The 22948-nt window shown below is 29.7% G+C and overlaps 1 protein-coding gene across 2 annotated transcripts; it reads right to left on the minus strand.

The window, feature by feature from the left end:
- Window positions 1-423: 423 nt before the first annotated feature.
- LOC100571288 lies at window positions 424-18952 on the minus strand. Of its 2 annotated transcripts, none has more exons than XM_003241599.4 (11): window positions 18759-18952; window positions 15524-15712; window positions 12322-12407; window positions 11923-12015; window positions 11425-11573; window positions 11207-11317; window positions 9404-9595; window positions 6544-6671; window positions 6321-6424; window positions 2079-2247; window positions 424-630 (listed from the first exon to the last, which is right to left on the minus strand). In XM_003241599.4, the coding sequence occupies exons 2-11, from the start codon at window positions 15687-15689 to the stop codon at window positions 542-544; spliced, it is 1287 nt and encodes a 428-aa protein (XP_003241647.1). In that variant the 5' UTR covers window positions 15690-15712; window positions 18759-18952; the 3' UTR covers window positions 424-541. The 2 variants fall into 2 exon arrangements, with proteins under 2 accessions (XP_003241647.1, XP_008178790.1); XM_008180568.3 differs by having other exon boundaries at window positions 424-640; window positions 18759-18951.
- Window positions 18953-22948: the final 3996 nt, after the last annotated feature.

Here is a 22948-nt window from a genome sequence, read left to right on the forward strand (position 1 = left end):
AAAAACAAAATATATTGATAGGTAAGTGGAGCTGAAATTAAAATAGAATGTCTGTGTAGCACTATAGCGTCCTCTATAACAATAATAATGATAATAATAATACAGTGAAAACTCTCTATAACAAATCTTAAGGGACCTGGAGATTATTCTTTTGCTGTAGAATTTTGTGGTAGAGAGGGTTTAAAAAAAAATTATTATTAATTATGTAATGTTTACGTTATATAAAGTTTTCACTGAAAAGTGGATCCCTACTTTAAACATTTGAAACCCTTCTGTAGTATTCCAATATTTTTAAGTAAATTTCATATACCTAGTATTATAGAAATAGACAGTATAAAATTATTTCATTATAATCTATAAATATTGCTTATACCTACAAATTACAATATAATGATTATATAGGTAATTTAACTTATACTTAAGTATAAGTATAGTATTATATTATAAAATCAAGGTTTTAAATTATTATAATATGTAGTATTAGACATTATAAACAGACTGGGTACGTTTGAAATATTTATAATTAAATAATTTGAAATTTTCATTCTTCTTTTTGGTGATGTTTCTTGGGGTCCGCCATTTTCTTTGTCTTGTCTGCAGCTTTCCGCCGTCGTATTCTATGACTATGATCTATAACATACTAACAATAATCATAGACCAGTATACACGTAAGTAATTTAGCAAAATTGATATGGAAATTCGATAGCAAATAATCTTTAGCCAGTCTAGTTTTCAAGCAAAATACTGTTGAAACTAGTACTTTACCAAAATTAAACGCCCAAAATACTATTACACCAAGGACTAGAAACTAGAAAGTAAAATACATTTTGTCGGTTTAAATTTAAATAAATATTTCATATAATATTTGTAGTTATAATTGCTTTAACGATAAATCACAACAGATGAATATTAAATTTTTAATTTCTCAACACAATTATCATCAGCCAGTTGTTTATGGTGAACAACTACAGTTCGGGTCTATTCTTCATATTCTTGAAATAATACGTATCGGATTTGTACACAATGTCCCACATGGTTGATTACCGTTATCCTTTTATGTATATAGCTGAGATTAGGATAGTAACAACTCTGCTAAAATGTACAATTAGGTATTTTAAATTTAATTGCAAAAACAGAAAACGCGGGTATCAGATGTTAATTAAATATTTTGTATTTTCTTTCTTTTTAAAAATAATTATTTGTAGTTTTCAGACATCTAATAAATTTAAAAATATATTAGATATAATCACAATTTTAAGATAATATATTAATATATTATAATGGTATACCTAATATTAACTGTGGCCGTATTGCAGATAATTTGACAACACCAACGTACTGCTACTAACACAGTATGTACAAAAAATCTATCTGAAGATAATTGCTTTATAACAATTAACAACATTGCTTAATTCCGAGGCTTACCTACCCAAAGTGGTTTTACACAACAAATTGGGGAATATTTTCCATTTTTTTTACTGAGTGCAGCGCAGTGAGCAAGTGGTAACGCTAACAGATTATGTGCTTTTTAACAACACTGTTTAAACCCGAGCTCTACCCAAGTTGGTTTTACGCAACAAATCAAGGGATATTTTCGATTTTTTTCGCAGACATCACTTTTTTCGCAACAGTTCAGTCAATGAAAAATGTAGCATAATGATTATTTATGAGTTAAAATAATATAAAATGAAAACTTTGATTAGCTATAACTTTGAAACTAAATTTGTGCGCCATATTCTGATTTCACCAAAATTTTTTTCACCCAACAAATGACTATGTCCCACAACTTGTTAAGTTGTGAGCAAGAACATAAACGTTAAATTGCAAACTTTGGAAGGCTATATAACTTCTAAAATAATAGTTTTCGATAAAAAAAAAATGTACAGTATCGTTTTAACCATAAAAAAAAGTCGTTTGAAAAAAACAATAGAAAATCTTGAGGGGGTTGGTAAAGTGCATTTATTCCAAAAATCATTCACTCAAACGCAATATGCTAAACTTCCCGAACGCATTGACTTTTTTTCTAATTCGCCCAAGTGTAGCCTGTCAGTAAATAACTATAGTCTATAGGTACTCACTGTTCTCAGGCCGGTCTCGCAAATAATGGTTGTGAAGCTGCTGAATCTCCTGAATCTTTTTATTAGTATCTGAATTTAAAGATTTTAAACTCTGTCGTGCGCAATTATATTCGGTTATTTTCTTTACTTCTTTGTCATCGACTATAGTTGGCGGGGTGGCTTTATCTCTCTGAAAAATAAAAATATCATTTCATATAGGTAGGTAATCGGAAAGAAAACTCTCGATAGTAAATATTCCGAATAAAATTTAAGTCGAAATATTTGTAAAATTATTATTATTATTTATTTTGTTTTTGAAGGTAAACTTCTTTACGCAGGGTAGTGAGGGAAAAAAAGCGAACGGGCGGCCGTACGAACGCGAACGCGTACATGTCGTTGTGCGCAGCCGCGGATTATTATTATTATTATTATTATCGTCTGGGATGTGAGGAAAAAAAAGCGAACGGGCGTCCGTACGAACGCCGATCGTACGAACGCAAACTAACGTCGTAGCTATATTTTGTAAACGGCTATGGGTTGTGGGCGGCCACGTGTACACATACCAAAAGTTACCCCCCCCTTTTTTTAATTTAAGTATATCTCGGTCCAGTTTCAACATGGGTACCCCGTTTTACCACGAAAAATTTTGTCATTAGACCCTCTGAAAAGCCCCCACATAGTCGGGGTACTTTTGACCCCCCCCCCCTCAAAGTTATTTCGGAAAAACTCAAGGTATCGTCCCACGTTTCTGAAACTCAAGCTTTCTTATAGTATGTAGGTCGGTGATGAAATTCGGCGTCTTGTGTCGAGACTGTACGAGACATTTTTCCCCGTCTTCCGGGGCCCCGAAAGTTCAAAATTTGCGTTTTTCGGGGTGTTTCTGCACGGACACTTTTTTTTCGGCACGTCGAGCCGTTTTTGTAGTCGAGCCTTATAGAGGGCTTTGCGCTGTATCGATTGGAACCGATATCAACGTTATTCGACTTTTGGTTAGGGAGCTATGATTTATATAGTGTTTTTTGTTTTTTAAACAACTATATTAAATGAAATAATTTAATGAAGAGAAAAAAATTATTTACGATATATCGATAATGTTCACAAACAGTGGCGTACATACGGGGGGGGGGTGGTTCGGAATCAAACCCCCCAGGACCAAAAAAAAAAAATTGTGATATTATTAATGAATTTCTTATTATCAATCATCCGTGTATACACAAACTACAAACATACGTCATATATGACGTATGAGTATAACACTATACTCTACCAACAACGAAAAACGATTTCATAACGAAAATATGGATGCCGTATATCAATCAAAATAGACATTTGATCGTACACAGTCACAGTGGCGTAATTTGGTCATTTTTGTGAGGGGGATGACATTTTTTAACATTTTGCCCCCCCCCCCCAAAAAAAAAAAATTATTATAAGCACCTTTCAGTGAAATATATTTATAAATAGTAAATATTAAAATTAAATAACAAAACTCCACACGAATGGTTAATTTAATATCAGTACCTATATCACAATATCAAATTATGATTTATAAAACTATAAAAGTCGAATGCCGATTGCTGATTGTAACTGTAACTTATAACCGATGTTCGATTACCAAATAACGACGTAACTAGGAAAGTCACTACGAAAATTCCGATTAAGTGTACAAATCATTATTAAGTTATTTTGTGTTCAATACTTCAATGGGACGATAGTCTTTAATATAGATAAAATAATCTGATAATCATCGAGCGTCGTCGATCCACGAAAAAATAATACTCTTATGCCTCTTATCATTTTTGGGACAGCTGCCAGCTAGCCGAGGCATTTGATATCAATAATAAAAAAAAAATATTATTAGATAAAGAAGTACATAGGTAAATGTAGTTAACCAGTCTTAAAAAAAAGGTCATGGGGGGGATACAACACCCAAATCCCCCCCCCGTAATTACGCCACTGCACAGTCAGTCAGTTGCGTGCGGACATAAATACATCTTAATATTGTCATTATCTCGACCGACTCGATCTGATAACGGAGAAAAAAACCGATTACGTTATAATTGTTGAATTTCGCGTGAACGACAATATGGGGTGAAATAAATTCCATATTTATAGCAGTATCGTAAATGACCATATTAAACATTTTCGTTATGAATATATATATTATGAAATTTTCGTTCATTCTGTTCTATTCTGCCCAGGGGTGGATAGGCCCATGGGGAAAAAGGAATTTTCTCTGTGGGGCCCCCGTCTATGTTTATGTTGGAGGGCCCACTCGAGTATATTAATTATTATTATTGTTATTTTTAACAATATAATAATACCACAAGTTAATAATTTACTTACGGATCTTTAACATAGTATTTTAAATTTTTATCGTTTGTAAATCTTTGTATTTGTTTTGTTATTTTGCCTATTAATATTTATACGTGTAATGTGTTTGATTGTTAGGAAAATGGGTAGTTTTAAAGAGAAGGTTTTAGTGTTGGTTATTTTTTTGACCAAATGGCCTAAGTTTCCGCGGGTTAATTAATAAAAAAAAAATATATATATCATTATTATTATTGCCTAACAATAATTAATCAAATTTTTTATAATTCAAATTCTTTCGCTGGACAGGCTTAGCTCGCATTTTGCAAAAATTAACATGTTTTTTCTGCCGACGGTTAGAAACCAAAGATAATAATTTATTTGATTTATTTAAATTTTAGACAAATATTATTTCCAATATAAGACACTATATACGTCCTTAAAAAGGTCACTTTCAAATATACCTGGCATAAAACTAGACTGGTAAGTTATGATTGAGCATTATAAATTATAATATATACTTTGAAAGTTTGAAACAAATTAGTAAAACTATTAATGAAATCTAAAAAGAAAAATGTGTAGTTATTATTTTAGATCTTGGCAGTTTATTTAATTAAATAAATTATACTGGGAAAAGTGGATATATAGTATCCAATCATTTTTTAGGGACTAAGCCCCCCCCCCTTGACCATCATCTATATTATAACAATATACTTATATACTTCAATGACTATTGAGTTTTATTGTAATTATTCAAATTAATTTTTGTAGTAAAATATAATAAAGAATTAATTTACTCATTATCAATGTAATTTCATCGTAATCATCAAAATATTACTTAGGTATATTATAAGATTATTATTAGCACTATTAAAATTTTACAAACACTTGTAATAGCATTCAGTGTACTAAGACATTATAATTTATAATAAATAAAAATAATATTGTTTTACATAATCATATCTGAATATATTATTGTACCTATTCAAAAAGAGAACAGATATTATGCACCTGATGGTATAATATTATTACAGAATTTGTTATACCCAACCTAGTATAGTTTTTATTTAAAAACTAGCTGATCCCGTGCACCTCGTCGCCCATTAAAAATACCTACTCCATATGTATTAATCTCTAAACGTTAATTAACATAATCAAAAAGGGATTATTATTCCGAAAGGGATCCATTATTCCGATGGCCACGCTTGGGTGTGTGCTGTAATTAATATCGGCATCATAGTGTAGTGCACAAAGGTTCAATTCGGTGGTTCGTCTGGATCGAGCAAGTATCAACCTGGCTTCTCTTTGCTCGTCTGTTTCCGCGGCTCGTGTTTCCCGCTTCTTGCGTGCTAGAACTGCGGGACTATTTATCGATCGTTTGTTGTTGGGCATAATAAATTAACTAATAATAGTAGAAATTCTTATAATAGTTGCAATTGAATTCGGTTATAAATATGAATCGTTGGGCACAATAATAAATAACAAACATTTTAAACCATTGGCAACCAATAATTATTATTATTATAGCTTTGAAACCCACGGTAACTATTTAAAAACAAAAAGGTCCATAAGTTTCAAAATATTATATAATTGATTGCCATGGGTAGATGGACACACCCGTACTATATCTGATCCTGTACAATTCGTTGCCCATTAAAGACCTATAATTATAAACAACACTCATGGTAACCTTGGTAACCATAGTAACCATGGATCATGGTAACCTTAATAGCCATGAAATCTTGGTAACCTTAGTAACCATGGCTACCTTGGTAACCATGGTAACATGGACACACAGACACACTGACATACATTCATTTTTATATATATAAAAACACGTGTCCTGCTGAACGTTTAATTATTTACATCCATACGATTTAGTGGAACCACGGAAGTGTCAAGTTCGATACGATAATTTGTAGTATTTTGTATTTGTACAGTTTTAAAGCTTACCATAGTGCAGTCGAGGTATCCCGGTAACGATGTAATGACACTCGTGGTCTTGCTAATTTCTTCTTCATATTTGCGTGGATCATGAATTATAAGTTTTGTAATGGCTAAAAAACATATAATATTATAAACTATGCATTATCAACTGATTCACACTGACAGCATAAGTCCATTCGTTTTTGACAAACGGATATAATTAATATAATATATTATTAGGTATACTCACATTGGTTTAACTCGTGCAGTGTATCGTCTAACTTGACTTTCAAATCAATATTTTGATTAGTTGAACTCAATTTAATTATGTCATCTGTAAAATCTTTTCTCAAATTCTCCAGTTGTTTGTTGGCCAAACTGTAATAAATTGTTTGTGTATTATAAGCCCGTAAAATACGTAAATTATTATTATGAGCCAAGAGAACGTATAGCTGACAAATTGTCTAGGTAAAAGTGCTAATATACTGCTAGGTAGGTATCGATTACTTTCGAAAAATTAAAATGTAACATTTTAAATATAATTAAATACAATCATACACAAAATAATTTATATTTGACCACTCGTCTGTATAATATTATTGCTTATAATAATTAATTACGAAATAATGTGAATACCATTTATTTTCCTGTTAAATAATTAATGTAATATTTATATTAAAATCACCAAAATAGTATACATAATTTGTATATTTACAGTTTTTCACCGCGGTAATTACGCCATATCTATGCTCGAATGCCCTAAAAGGATTACCATATTACCTACAAATCGCGGGGAGATAACACAGTTATTGTCCACTGTTTCTGGGTTTGAAAAACAAACATATGGACCAATATTGTATGAAAGTGATGAAACCCGTCGGTTGGAAAAAGCTACGCATTTAAACACAGTTAGTTCTATAAAAGTAACGCGTAATATAGCACATAATATTGGTCATTCAGCAACCATCGTCAAAGTCATTCGATTTATGAGTTTTTCCCGAATGGGAGATCGGGAACAAAGGTTATTCAATCTCCATAGTCCGTAAAACTTTATATATTACAGGTCAGTCAAAGTCGATATTAATTCAATAATTATTCAATTATCAGATAAAAACAATAATTCTATTGATGACTTCAACGAGGCATTAACAGTCGTTTCCCATATTAAACGTCACGGATCTCAATATTAAATTTATATTTTAGACATTGTATTGTACGAGTCTTTAAGTTTAATTGCGAATACAACCATATTATTATTTACGAATTATTTTTCGTCTAACACCACGATTTATCATAATTGGATTATAAAAAGGAAGTAAAACGTTAGTAAAAGATTATAGTATATTTATTATTTGATCATTGAAATTTAACAAACGTTTAAGTATTTCAAACTCTATGACTTATCCGTAAAGTAAATCGAATTTAGATTTTGTAAACAATTATTTGACCTTATTAAATGATATTATGTATACGTCGTTTCAAGAACCGTACCCACTATGTAAATAATATTTGGAACCCGATATTAAGTCCTATTTTGTTATCGAACACTCCAATACTATTATATAGGTTATATAAAATGAAACAGAACGATTCTGCCACGGTGGATGTTGAACTGGAAATTGAAGCATCAGAATATTGCTTTCAGGTGTAATTCCCCGGGGCGTAATTAGGGGAGATTAGGGGGATAGATCCCCCCCAAAACTTTTTTTTTACAGCTAACATTTTGATCAAAGTATTGGTAATGACCAATAATGTTTGCTAAAAACGTATATCCCCCCCCCCCCCCCCAAAATCAAATTCCTAATTACGCCACTGGTAACTGCTTATTGTTTATTAATTAATAAGCGTATTGCAGAATATCTATGTGTGTAAGCGACGAATTCGTTGACAAAAATTCTGACATTTCGCTGTGAAATGCAATAGGGTAAATATTTTTCTGTGAGCCACAAATAGGTGGACAACGATTGTGTAATATCCTCGTGATATGTTCCGGTAAAATCGGTGTCATTAATCGGTGTACGGGACATTCCCCCTTGAACATGCATGGTGTCATTACCATGCAGATGAAAAAAAACGAATAGACTGTGAACATACAACATATGTATACTACTCATCAAATCGTAACATATTACACGTAGAAAATGTTGCAGCCTAGGTAGTGCATTTTATTTTTTTATTACCATATGATTTTACATACCTAAAAACCTAATGTAACCAAAAAAAAAGTTCAAATTCGAAAAATCCTTGTTATTGTGCGATTATTACGAACGAATCGGCTAGGTAATATTTTAAACAGGTAGGTAAATATTATGTTATATTAAATACAATTATTCATATGGTGTTGAAAAAGAACTAAATAAGCTACTTCATCGCACGCAAAATTATTTTCCATTTTTGTGATACCAATAAATGTGATGATTCAATGAAAAATTGTAATAAATTACTTCTGATTGGTGTTGGAAGTTTGTTCATAAGTTATAACAAACGTGGATATTTTAATTTTTACAAATCCAAATTTACAACTTCCTCTTATTTGTCCGTCTTATTCGATACCCACCTTTTTTTAAGGAAGTAAATTTTAAATAGGTAATTTCTAATTCCATGCGTGCATGTTTACAGTAAGTGATCAAACTACAAAACTATTAATTATTTTGTTTTTTTATTTGTCTAAAAATATCAATAATGGTTGATAATATTAGGTATAATAATATCATAATGGCCAATTGTACCTATATAACTAACCTAATAATCCAATAACATTTTTTAATCATAGTCAAGAAGCTTATCTGAAATTTACTTTCTTACAATATGTTACATGTGTTAATTAATTAGTTTAAATCAAAATTATCGATATTTTAAAATTTAATTTTAAAGTGTTTAAGCGATAAATTACAATAAAGTGAAAAAGTAATTTTTAGTTAACCTCATGTTGAATCTAAATATGTTTTTAGAATTTTTATCCGGTAACTAGTACAGTCTGAACAATTTTCATAAGATGGGTCTATTTTTGTAGAAACCATTGGCGTGATTGAATTCCTTTAACTTATGTACCAAGATTACTACCTAATATATTATTATATAATATTTAAATGACAATATATGTGACGTACTGTGTGATATCTAGATCTGCGTTGTTCTGTTTCTTTAAGACGGACTCAGAAAAATTCAGATAAAAATCATATTTTTCTTTTAATCCGTTTATTGCCAAACAAGTTTTAGTTGACTCCTCAAATTGTATTTTATAATACGTGTCTAGATCATTTTCCATTTTTTTTTCGCTCTTCAACAATTCAGCACGAATCCTGTAAAGCATATGATATTATGTTGTTATTTATAAGTTAAACACTCATGATACGAAAGTCGAGTCAAGATACATCATATTATAGTTGTATTATAATAAAAAGTTATTAATTATTAATAATTTATTATTAATATTAATCTATAATCTATATATATAAAAATGAGTGTACATTTTGAATACATTTTATAACTTAAGATTCACCAAACCGATTTCGATAAAAATTTCAGGGCATATAAAGATTGATATGTAGATGGTTTCTGTGAAGTTTCTGTGAAGTTTTTACGCTGTGCGATAAGTGGTTCCGGAGTTATGACCTTTTAAGTGCACACCTGGCGACATGGTGATATTTATCTATATATATAAATGAAGACAAAAATGTATAACAGTTCATCAATGAGGGGTCCGTGATTTACCGCAGGTAGAGTGCCTACCTGATAATGTACTGCTGCAAACCAGAATTTTTATTTTTGAGCAACGGAAAAGTTAAGATTAATTTTGAAACCATACTCCAAATATTAAATAACGAATTGAACCAAGTTTGAGTCACATATACTTGGTACACTTAATGGGCAACGAAGTGCATGGGTTCAGCTAGTATTATATATATCTTCCTAATATATAAATGTGAAATGAAAATCTTTGTACAGGGTCAACTCTGGAACTACTTCTCAAATATTCTTGATTTTTTTAAACGAAAGAGTATATCACGGAGAAGGTTATTATGAAACAGAATTTTAGGAAAATCCACCGGAAAAGTAGGAAATCTGGATGTCAAAAATACAACAGTGACGCAACAGGTTAGGTTAGGATTTTGTATTAATTGATTATATTAATCCACCATAGGTAGAATACGACAAACATGATATAACTTTGGTACTTTAGAGTTAAATCATACACTTACGTACAAACTAGGGGTCCGCAATCTACCGCAGGTAGATTGCCTACCTGATAATATACTGCTGCGAATCAGAATTTATATTCCGGGCAACGGAAAAGTTAAGATTAATTTTAAACACCATACACTGAATATTAAATAACGAATTGAACAAAGTTTGAGTCATATAGAGTTGGTACATTCAACGGGCAACGAAGTGCACATATTCAGCTAGTATTATATAATATGTTATTGTACAACAAACTCATGTATTTTGTACACGATATATGCTTTCGTGCTTGTAATGAATATATAATATAACGTTTGTCTTGATATAGGTACCTACTGCGTGTACCTAATGTTAATACAAGTCAATGTTAGGTATAAAACATTCAATTCAATTCAAAGAATTTTATGAAAATGAGTGATTTTAGCCATCACGTATTGGTAAGTTAGCCTTATTAAGTGCAGAATATAAATCTTAATTTGCGCAAAACATATGATGTCATTAAAATTCAAAATTGCTTAGAGCTGAAACAGGTAGAAGTTGTTTCAATAATATTTTGTGATAAAATAGATGAGGTATGTGATGTACCTATGGCATGTCTACTCGAGTACCTATATGACGTAGATGTTTAATCTAAATGTAGATGCGCATATGTCAAATTGGAAATGTTATACTTAAACAATATATAAATTGTAGCATGTTTAAATTTTACCGAATTAAGTAATACTTACTCCTCAAATTGTTCATGTATTATCTTTTTTATTACAACCTTCTGCGTGTCTATTTTTAATGTATCTTTCAGTAAATATGATTTTGCTTTATTCAAAAAATTGGATTTTCCACTGTTTAAAAAAATATATATTATTCTTAAGAAATTCAAACAATAGAGTTTTTTTAGAATCAATAAAAAAAATTAAATGTAATAAAATTATAAACATTTTAACCATACCATAAGTCAGATTTATTATTACATAAATTTGACCGGATCTCCTCCATAACTGCGTCTATACTTTTAAATATATGGCTTCCGTGATTCATTAATTGGCATAGTGCACAGTGAAATTTTTTGCATTTAATACAATATACCTCAATGTATTTCTGTAATGTAAATTACAAAACTGAATTATGTGACAATGTTAAGATTCATTATAGTATTCGGTTTTAAAATATACTTATATACACAATTTTGTATACAGAAATACATTTATTGTGAAATATTTTTAATATATTTTTAATTAGATTATAATAGATATTTTTTACTGTAACATTTTTGAAAATTGAATCAGTTCTTAATACAATTAATGCATTTTTATAAAATGAAAAAACTGTTACATATTTTGATTTAGAAATTTGCGTCAAAGATAATAGTAGTTGATTAGTATTTTAATAAAAACAAAGATATATTTTAATTTATTCCTAATTCATATATATAGGTACATGTACTTACATCAACGCAATTTGGACACGGGGCTTTCGTACTGTATTTCTCGTACTTTTTTTTTTGGTACCTCTGGTCCATATAATTATTTCTTAAAGTACTCTAAAAACAATATACAAATAAAAATGAAAATGAAAATAATTATTTAGAAACTATTTTATACAAGCGCAATTTATGAGTGGGAGAGGGCTGTGGCTTAATGCTATATGGGTGCCTTGCCGAAAGATACTGAAGAGATTTCAATAAATAATTAACTATCGAACGTAGTAAACAATGTGTGTTACCTACTTAAGTATAGGTAAAATAAGCTACCCTCTCTACTACAAACCATAGTTTTCAATTAAATTGCACCCGTACACTGAGTATACGATAAAAGCTGATATATAATATTATAAAACTTGTGATTACTTCATCAAACTTTTCACAAGCAATAGAATAATTTATGATTCCGGTTGAAAGTCCAGTTTCCTTTTCACATTTACATACACAATGACCTACATAAAAAATAAAAAACATTAGGATAAACACATAATTATTATGTAGCAGCGTTATAAAGTAAATCAATTAGAAGTAGGTATTACAATACTTTTTTTTTTACACGTATACAATTATAATTGCATTGAAGTATTACAATATACCTCATACATATTCTAAATATGTGTTATAGCTTTATATTCATAAACATAATTACGTAATTATATTATTTATTCAGTCTTTGGTATCCTAATTCATTCAACAAATAATAATTATTAATTGTAAAAAAAAAAAGTTCGTATTTGAAATGAATCCATTCCTCATTCCCCCAAAATTATGTATTTAATATTTTACATGCAAATTAAATTATTTAATTCTAAATTATTTAATTTAATTTAATTACGAAAAATTAATCTATAAACATAAATAAGTTTTATATAGAATTATATGCTTAATAACTATTATTTTATAACATTTTATTATCGATAATAAGTAGGTGTAGGTGTATATATATATATAGAACTAGCTGAATATCCAGGCTTCACCCTGCAAGTGCAGATGACCATGAAGTTAGTCCCCCCACTTTGGCGGAGATTCATTTCAAACCAGCGCTAATATTTAGCAAATTTATTGCAAATAACTGCAAATCGGTTTTTAGAATTTGCAAATTTAGTGTTCGCAAACTAAAAAAATTATTTGGGGGGGCTAACTTCATGCAGCCCCCCACTTTGTCCGATCCGATCCAAACCAACGCCAATATTTAGCAAATTAATCGCAAATAATTGCAAATTGATTATTAAAATTTGCAAATCAAAATTGGAATTTTGGCGAATTTTTTTGCAAATTTGGTCAGCCCCCCACTTTGTCCGATCCGTTCCAAACCAACGCCAATATTTAGAAAATTAATTGTAAATAATTGCAAATTGGTTTTTAGAATTTGCAAATTGAAATTGGAATTTTGCAGGTGAATTTTTTTCAAATTTTGTCAGTCATTATAATTGTCAATTAAATTTTATTTGGTGGTCAAAAAGTCTGAAAATGTAAGGTTCCTAATATATTGATAGAATATCAGTTGAAAAATATTGAAAATACATAGGCACGAATACTATATAGATACATTAAATATAGAATACTATAATTATAAAGAATAATTGATATTAATTATTAAAGTATAAACAAATATTACACTCAATCTAACAAAAAGGTGGATGTTGAATGTCAAGTAGTCATTGTAATGGATATGTTCTATAATAGTTGTGTATTGAAGTAAATAAAAAAAAAAACGGGTATTTTGCTATCACTCTGCTGTACAGTAGATTACAAGTAGGTCACTGTAATGGATGGTATTAAATTTGAATTCAATGATAATATAATATCATTGTATACGAAAAACGATTCCGAGCAGTAACGGTTTGTCAGTCTAGGATATTTTATATTTTATTTATATTGTTATTCCTTAATAATAATACGTAATACCTAACAATAGTAATTATTTATATACGATAGCCGGTAAGTTGAATAAATATTATGTGATAACGAAAAAATAAACTAAAAATTATTATTCCTGGCTATTAAATATGTAATTTCGTCCAAATTTTAATAACTATATAAAAAAACTCTGTTTATGTATATTTTTTAGATTTTAAGGTTACGTGCAGCCTAGTTTTAAATTTTCAATCTTTCGCTATGAAATTCGAACATTTTATACATTTTTATCAATAAAATAATTTGTACATTTCAATTTGATAAATTATGTCAAAATTTGAATTATAAAATATTATAAAAAAAAATGTATTTTAAATATTTTTAAGTTTATACTGTAACAAGCATTGTATTAAATGTTTAAGCATTTTTCACCCAAAGAATAAAAATGTAATGATATTTATTTTAAAAAAAAACTAAAAAAGGTGGACAAGTGTATATCGCTCTGTGGGTTACTGTAAACTTTACTGTTTTAAAATTTAAAATAAAAATTGTAATAATGAAACTGAAATTTTCTATAAAATACTTACATGTTTTTACTACGAATGCAGACCGCAAGATTTTTAGAAAATAATATTTGGCCCGCTTCATAAAAAGGTTGAAGACCTCTGCTTTAAAGGATGGTGTTAAATTTGAATTAGATAATATAATACCATTGTTTACGAAAATGATTCTGAGCGAAGACAGTAAGTTAGCCTATGATATTACTAAGTATATTTGATGATATTATTGTGAATAAAGTAATTTGTTGACTTATTTATTTGGAACCTTATTTTAAATGTTCAATCATTAGCTATAAAAATTGAACATTATATAAATTTTGAACTACAAAATCATTTTTAAATGTTGTCAAAATTCAAACTTTAAATGCTTATAAAAAAAAAAATGCTCCTATGTATTTTTAATATTTTTCAACTGCCATTGTAACAATATATTAGAAGCCTAGTATTAAATTTCCTCTGTAAACATTTTTTTATTTAGAAAAGAAAAATTTTTAATTTAAAATGTCCGTAGACAGCTCAAAACGAGTCAAAATATTTTGAACATTTTATCGAGTATATCAAATGCTAATATAAATATTTTGTAAAAATATAATTTATGTACGGTAAATCGTTTTAGAATTACACCAAAAACCAAAATTAATAATTTTTTCAGAGATGGTGATCAGCCTAGCATACTTTTATAAAATATAATTTAACTTAATAATTTTTAAAAAAATGTACAGTAGTCGAAAATATTTCATAGCTTTAGCGTTAATTTTCGGTAAACTTTTTTTTTGTTTGAAGAAAGAAAACTTATGAGAAATCTTTTATTAAATTTTCAAATGTTTGTTATTAAAATTAATTTTTTTATGAATTCTTAATTAAAAAATAATTTGCACATTTTTGGGATTTTGATAAATTTTGTCAACATTTCATTTTAAATGCATATAAAAAATAATCATGCCTAAGTTTTTTCAATCATTGTTTTTCACTCTTTATTCCGCTTCGTCAGCATGAAAATTGATGTTGCATGAATTAAAATTATTGTAATTACATAGTAATATTGTTGACCAAATTTTACACATATTATAATCATATTTGACAAATAGTATCTCGTCTTTGATGATTAAAACGATATTATTTAGATATGCAGAATATTAAGAGCACCTCACCTGGTACTTTAGAATTCAATATAAAACATCCTTGGCACATTCCATGAAGACATTCCAATATCTTCGAAGTAGAGTTCAAAGGATTTTTGCAAGCCACGCATACGTTCAATGCCCAAAGTTCTTGTGGACCTTCGGACATCTTGAGCTTCTTTTCGGGGGGCGACATCACGAAAGTACCAGATATACCTACTGTAATTAAAAAAATATTTGTTTATTGATTGTAATACATGTATGTACGTATAGCATAATAATATTTATTAATATATAAAAAACTACGTGAACAAGGTGGGCATCGTTAGCCATTAAGCGTAATTAATAAATAATAATAAAGATTGATAGAAACGCCGCTCCCGAGCCCATACACAACTTAGTAGCATTTTATAAATTCATTAGTACCTATAAAAGAAGTATTTATAATTGTTTGTTTTGAAGTGGGCTTAAAAAATTTAATTTATCTTAGCTCTTAGTATGATGTATTTAAAAAGGTATACCTATGGTAATACTATTAAAATATACAATATGGATATTGGTGTCGACTTGGAGACATTGAATTAGTTGTATACCTATCAGTGGCGGATCCAGGGGGGGCAAAGGGAGCATTTGCCCCCCCCCAACACCGTAGTTTTCCTTTGTTTTACACTGTGTTTAGTCAATTTTGTAGCCAATTTTGCAACTTTTTGTACTTTTGCCCCCCCCCCATGCCCCTCCCAAAATTAAGCCCTGGATCCACCACTGATACCTATCCATCTAGAGCCATGCATAAACACTCCATCAATTACAAACAATTATAAATACTTTTATACCTACTAATGAATTTATAAAATAACTATAAAATAACTATAAGCCCCTTTTTGATATCACAACTTGTGAATTTTTTTTTACTTGGCGATTTTTTACACGAAGTTAACAGTCATTGATATTAAATTAATAACTATAAACTATAAAGTCCTATGAAATAGGTTCCTAAAGTAAACTATTAAAAAGGGGAATGATTATTTTAATACGGGCAAATTCTGAAAGTAGAGGTTATGGATAATTTATAAATAAAAATAATCAACATATTGTCCGTAAGTGATTTGAGTTATAAGCTTTCAACCCGGTATATTGGGGAGGAGACAGAGGTTTTTTTATCATGATGTATAAATTATTAATTTAACTAAGGTAGTGATTTTAATTCATAATCTAATATAAATAGAAATAATTGATTTAAATTCCGGAAATCAGGCATCATTTTTTAAGAGTAACTTTGAACAGATATACAAATAATATATATAATTCACATCAAGATAATCATTTTGGTACCAAACTAAACGTGATAGTACGATCGTTTATCCCGGAAAAATTTTAAATTATAAACTAAATAATATAATCGTTTAATATTAATCTTACAAATGTTTAATATTTTACACTTAGGGGGAGGGGGAAGCGGCATTCAAAACGGCGCGTTTTTCGTATTATACGAGAACATAGCACGTCAGAGCAAGTCCATTATAACGTTATACATCTCAGAGTATGAACATATTGCGACAGACTACATTTTATTCGATTTCAACAACGGTTTACCCATTACAGAGGTTTATTTTGTTAAAATAATACGATTAAAGTTTAGATTAGGTAGGTAAGGTACGATATCTTTATTATAAACTATACGATAATATTTAACCACTGTCGTTATTATTTTCATTACGAGTACTTACGTCAAATAGATTATACATACCTAATCTTTATAATATGTACATACATACAGTGGCGTCATTTCAGTTTTCAATAGAGGGGGGCAAAGGTTTTGACCGGCCCAAATTGGTAAAAAAAACTGTTCGCCTCGATCGCAACCACATATTAACTGCTTACATTTTTTTATGGTACCCTTTTTATTAACTAGGGAACATCATTTTTAAATAAAAGGTAGCAGATATTTTAGAAAAACAATTGTATACCTATATCAGTTAAAAGTCCACAAACTATTATATGGCAATATTTATATTGATGAACAATAATATTAGTAGTTTATTATAGGATATCTTTTTTTTTTTTTTTTTTGAAAATATATATCAACTGCATAATCTATAAATCAATTTTACCTAAATCATCACTTATAGGCTAAGCCTATACTCTATTACTCTTATATAGGTATACGATATATTTACAAATTAATATTATCGTAAATAATAATATATTTATTGCTTGCTTTCTGGCTCAGCCGCTCAAGTTTTGTCTGTTTATTAAACATACCAGAAATTATTTTCGATTCTTGAGCAGTTTGCGATAATTTTAAATTTTTAGCCACACTACCTATTTATTTTTTTAAGTCATATTTTGCACAAATTAAAAGATTAATGTAAACACGCGTCACGAAAAAAATAAATTTCAGCTAAATTAACACAACACACAGAATAGTTGAATCATACACGACTGTCGCAAGTCAACTGAAGTCCGTGATCAATGATAATTATTAATAAGAGTGCCAATCGGTTGTAGTTTTTAGAATTTGTATTAATTTAAGATTTTAGAAATTAAACTATACTAAATAGTAGATTATGATACTAATTATTACTATTGTTGTCCATACAACACAAACAAACATACATTAATACATACCCAAACATACAATGTGTAGGTACGTCTCCGCATACGTCTAAATATAAATATATTCCAACTATCAATTAGTAAAAATGTATCAATGTGACAATAATTTCTTAATATATATAATATAATATTTTGTGAAAATATTATAAAATAGGTATGTTTTTGCGCTTATAAAATATAATAATGGTAAAAGGCAATAACTGGGAACCGGCCCATCGGGCCGCTTTTAAAATCAGACAGGGGCAAATGCCCACCTTGCTCCCCACTCAAATGACGCCATTGCATACATATGAACTTGCATAATATAATCGCGTTTAAGGAAATTCGAATTATAGAGGTTCATGGAAAAAATTCGAATTGTAGTGTGTGCCTCCAACAGACATTTTGAATTATCGAGAGGACCGGATATACATGTATATATTTTCTTCTAATTATAGAGGTTTTGTCAGGGGACTTAGCGTTTAGTTTGATTTATGGAGTTTTTCGAATTATCGATTGATTACTGTACTATTGTATGATGATTGATGGCGGCTGGTCATTTCCCTAAGGTTCTATATATAATAGTGTCTATAGTTCCCTAACTTCCCTCGGGATATAATGTATATTATTATTTAATATCTATGATTATAATTTATAATTTAGAACATACTCGGTGCAGTCAGAAGTCACAAACAGCAATCGTATTACTACAGCACTCGGTGGTTGACGACAACGATTTTAAGTACCAATGCAAACAAAGAATCGCGGTAAAAAACGTCGGAATTCAAAATATAACTGAACGGACGCGGCGCGAATGTACTTGACGGCTGTACTAAATCTACTAACAGTACAAGAGCACTATATACTAGGAACGCTAAGCCGCCGTTTTGTGACTAATAATGTTAGGTGAACATGAATTTCCCCCTCCCCCTTTATTTTATCATCGATAAATGAGTCACAAAATTGTGGCATAGCATACCCATTATGTGTAGAGCCTTATTCCGATGACAGTTTGTAGAGCGCATATTTTTATCAGTTGGCGTGGCACTCCCTCAATCATTATCTCACAAAATAAATATTTGTTTCTTTATGTTGATACTATTTTGAATTTTATTCGTTTACTTTTATTTAATATATACAATACACATATATATTATACTGGTTGCTTTATATAAATTATAGATAGGTAAGCAACATTAGGAGTATTAATTGTTCTTTTGTACAGAACTCGTACGAAACGTGGGAACGGCTGCACATCGCTGTAACATCGTTATAAGTCCATTAGCTGTTGTCGTTTTTAATACTGTGCTCTGCGCCGCCACCGCTAGGGGCACGAGATTCAAGAGAGGCGTTAGTCGCCGCCGCCCAAGTCAATGTATTTTAATGCACACTCACGCAAACACGTAAAATAGTGTAAATGACACATGCGTAAAACACCGACCGAAGCGATCAAAATTCAAAATCTTTCGCCTCTAAACGCTTAATAGTTTTTATTAGTAAATATTGATAAAGATATTACTTAATTAAAAAAATTAATACTTCGTATAGGTACCTAATATGTAGTTGATAAAATATCAGTGTTGGGTAGTAACGTAACGGAAGTAACGCGTTACTGTAACGGCGTTACTTTGCTTGTAACGCGTTACGTAATTTTATTAGAATTATATCCTAGTAACGAAAATGTAATGGAAATTACTTTTGAAGTAATTTCTATAAAATAACGAGTTACAGTTTCGAATTATCAAGTACCTACCTATTGCCAAAAAAAAAATATATGTATAATGTGGGTATTATTATGTTTACCAATCAGTCTTATATGTTTATATATTTAATTTTAACTGGCCACAATTCAGTTTTCAATTTTTTTGACATTTAACATGTCCAATCGCACGGTAAATCACGAGAAAAGTTAATATTTAATTTGATTCCTCTAAATAAGTACCTTCGCAGAACGTTTCCTATGATATCTATTTTAGCGTGGACTAATGTGACTAATGTGTTATATACGCTCCTATTAACTATACAGGTTTTAGAAATAATTTAGTGTTGTACAAAAACTGCTCAATTTGAAAATACTTATTAGTTATTACTATATTTAGAATTTACATTAGAATATAACGTTATATTTCTGATAATTAAATAAAATCGAAATATTTAAACATTACACTGTTATAAACCATTATAGCCATTTCACATTTGACATTTATAAGAATCGGTTTATTTTTATGATTGTATAAGTTATAATTATGTTCTATATTATGTATTATGATTTTATTTTCACAAACATAATATTTAATAACACAAATACAAGATTGAGTGCTATTATTCCTTATTTGGTGTCAGTCGATCAGTTGACATTCAACAGATAGGTATAGGTATAGGTTTATGTTGTCAGTTTGTGACACAAATACAAAACTATACTATACTTATCTATATAATGATTAATTGCTATTGATAAGTAGCTACAATTAATAAGTACTATTTTTAATAGTCATAACTCATAAGTAATTACTATTGTAGTATTGTTATGTAAATATGTATTAACTGTACATATTCTTTTTTTTGTACACATTTTTAAAATTATACTTTTTTAGAATAGGTAATGTATTTTTATAAAAAGTTACATTATTGCCTGCAGAATGATAATTGCCAAGAAATTTGAAAAAAAAAAATTATATTTTTTTTTTGTAACGAGAAAGTAATGATAGTTACTTTTCTATTTGAAAAGTAAAGTAATTTCACTACAATTTTATTTGATTAACGAGTTAAGTAACTTAATTACATTTACCTCTAAGTAACGAGTAAAGTAACTTAATTACTTTTTAAAAGTAACTTACCCAACACTGTAAAATATCATTACAATTACCTAATACTATTGACTATTATTCATATTATTTTAACATTATTGATCAAAATACTTAGGTAGATACTACATTTCTTTATTCATATTACTCATTGCTATTTTGTACAATATCACATATTCACATATACTTATTGTAAACATTATTACAGATTTTATATTTCATAATATAATAAAATAAATAAAAAATAATTTCAGTTTGCAGTAGGTACATAATTTAAAAAATAATCTGTACAAACCAAACGTCATTTTCACATAATGTTATATGAATAAAGTACAATTTACGACATCTACCTATATCAATATTAACGACATTGGTATTATCTACGATATTATCTCGTATAATAAAAACATATCACTTAGGTACAAAAGTACAATGAATCTTTCGATTCCTATAACATACAGAAGATTGGTATCCATGTCCACATTTTTTAGATTCTGATTTTTATTTTACAATGATGATTTTATTTTGTTCTAGGTACACAATTTATAGTAATTAAAATCCTTTCAATTTTATATTTGAAAATGTTTAAAGTCTTTTTATAATAATTGGGTAAAATAAAAAATTGGGAAGACCAGAATATTTACGCAAAACTAGTTTTTGACAAAATTGATTTTGTTGTAATTAAAATGTGAATCGTTGATAGGTATTTCTGTTTTAAAAAAAATTCTGATTTATGAAAACATGTTTTTACAGTCAACTTTTTCTACTGTGTCGCCCTTTTATACAAATGCGCCTATATAGATAGGTCATAAATACTTGAGTTTGTGAAAAACACACGCGTAGGTGGAGGGGGCGATTTGGTATGGCAAAGGTTGGGTCGAAGTTTCGAAGTTAAAAAAATGATTGTTCGACGAGATGATGAATAGCCGAGTGACGTCATAGTGTCGACGAGTGAGCATCAGCCGCTCATGTTTTACGTGTAAAAGTAGTTGATTTACACAATGGTTATTGGTTTTAATAACTTACGATGGTATTTCAGAATTTTTTTCATAGTCCTAAGTATATTTATGTACTTAAGACGATGGTGTGATTTAAAATTTAATAAATCTTGTTATTGTATACATATTATTATAAATTATTACGATGGCTATGGACCGATATCGCGTAGGTACAAACCACACATCGGTGGCTTTTAAAGCAAACGAACTATATGTGATTAGAGGAGTGACGGGGGATGATAAAATTTCGAAAAAGTGAAAAACGGCGTAAAAAGCGTAACATTTTTCGAAAAACGTTTATTTTCGAAACATTTGAAAACCAACCGACCGCCGCCGCCGTGAAGGTACGCGATTGGACGCGCTAATTGGAATCGACGGGTCAGGCGGACTGTAGAAACGGAGCGGTGTTTAATTTTTTACGCCACGGGTTCACTATAGCCGGCGTTTTCTGTTCCATTGGTACACTATACCTATACTCCGGCCCACGAGAGTCCATATGTCAGAACCATTTATATTTTATAACCGTATATATTTTCTATGGTCAGAACGCGTCCGTCACTGCGCATCGGCACGTTTCCGAATAGTGGGAATGGCATCGTGGTGGGAGAGAACAGACGTCACGTATAACTATATGAATGCGCGGTTTACGTATGGACTCTCGTGGGCCGGAGTATAGGGGGCGCCACGGTTCTCGGAATCTTCATTTTATAGTATAGGACTAGCTCTAAGTGTAACTCGGGGGCCGTTGGACTCGTTGAAAGTGGATACCGATTTTGGAGACCATGTCGTTGGAATTATAAAAGTCACGACAGTAAAGTTGTAAGACGAAAATGTAGGATTTGTGATAAGGATTAGTGATATGGATTGGAGATAAGGCTTGACGTTTTTACAGGAATGTTTAAAAGTTAGAGCGTCTAGCAATCCGTCACAAACGTTATAAATGGATAGGCTGGATACTGGATACTGCTGTGTTGTTAAAAAGTGTAGAGTCGATTGGTGTATTCGATTGTCTAGCTATCAGTCATCAAATCACATAGATAGACAATCGAATCGCAGAC

This window comes from Acyrthosiphon pisum, chromosome X, assembly GCF_005508785.2.
Source record: "Acyrthosiphon pisum isolate AL4f chromosome X, pea_aphid_22Mar2018_4r6ur, whole genome shotgun sequence".
NCBI classification, from domain to species: Eukaryota; Metazoa; Arthropoda; class Insecta; order Hemiptera; family Aphididae; genus Acyrthosiphon; species Acyrthosiphon pisum.

What these genes read in the sequence shown, in the direction of transcription:
- LOC100571288 (XM_003241599.4), bottom strand. Translation starts at nt 15,689, where the DNA reads ATGTCGCCCCCCGAAAAGAAGCTCAAGATGTCCGAAGGTCCACAAGAA. An exon ending in AATAATAAATCTGACTTATG is followed by an intron (nt 11,318 to 11,424) that starts GTATGGTTAAAA and finishes TTTTTTAAACAG; the next exon opens with TGGAAAATCCAATTTTTTGA. An exon ending in GCAGATCTAGATATCACACA is followed by an intron (nt 6,672 to 9,403) that starts GTACGTCACATA and finishes AATTTATTACAG; the next exon opens with TTTGGCCAACAAACAACTGG.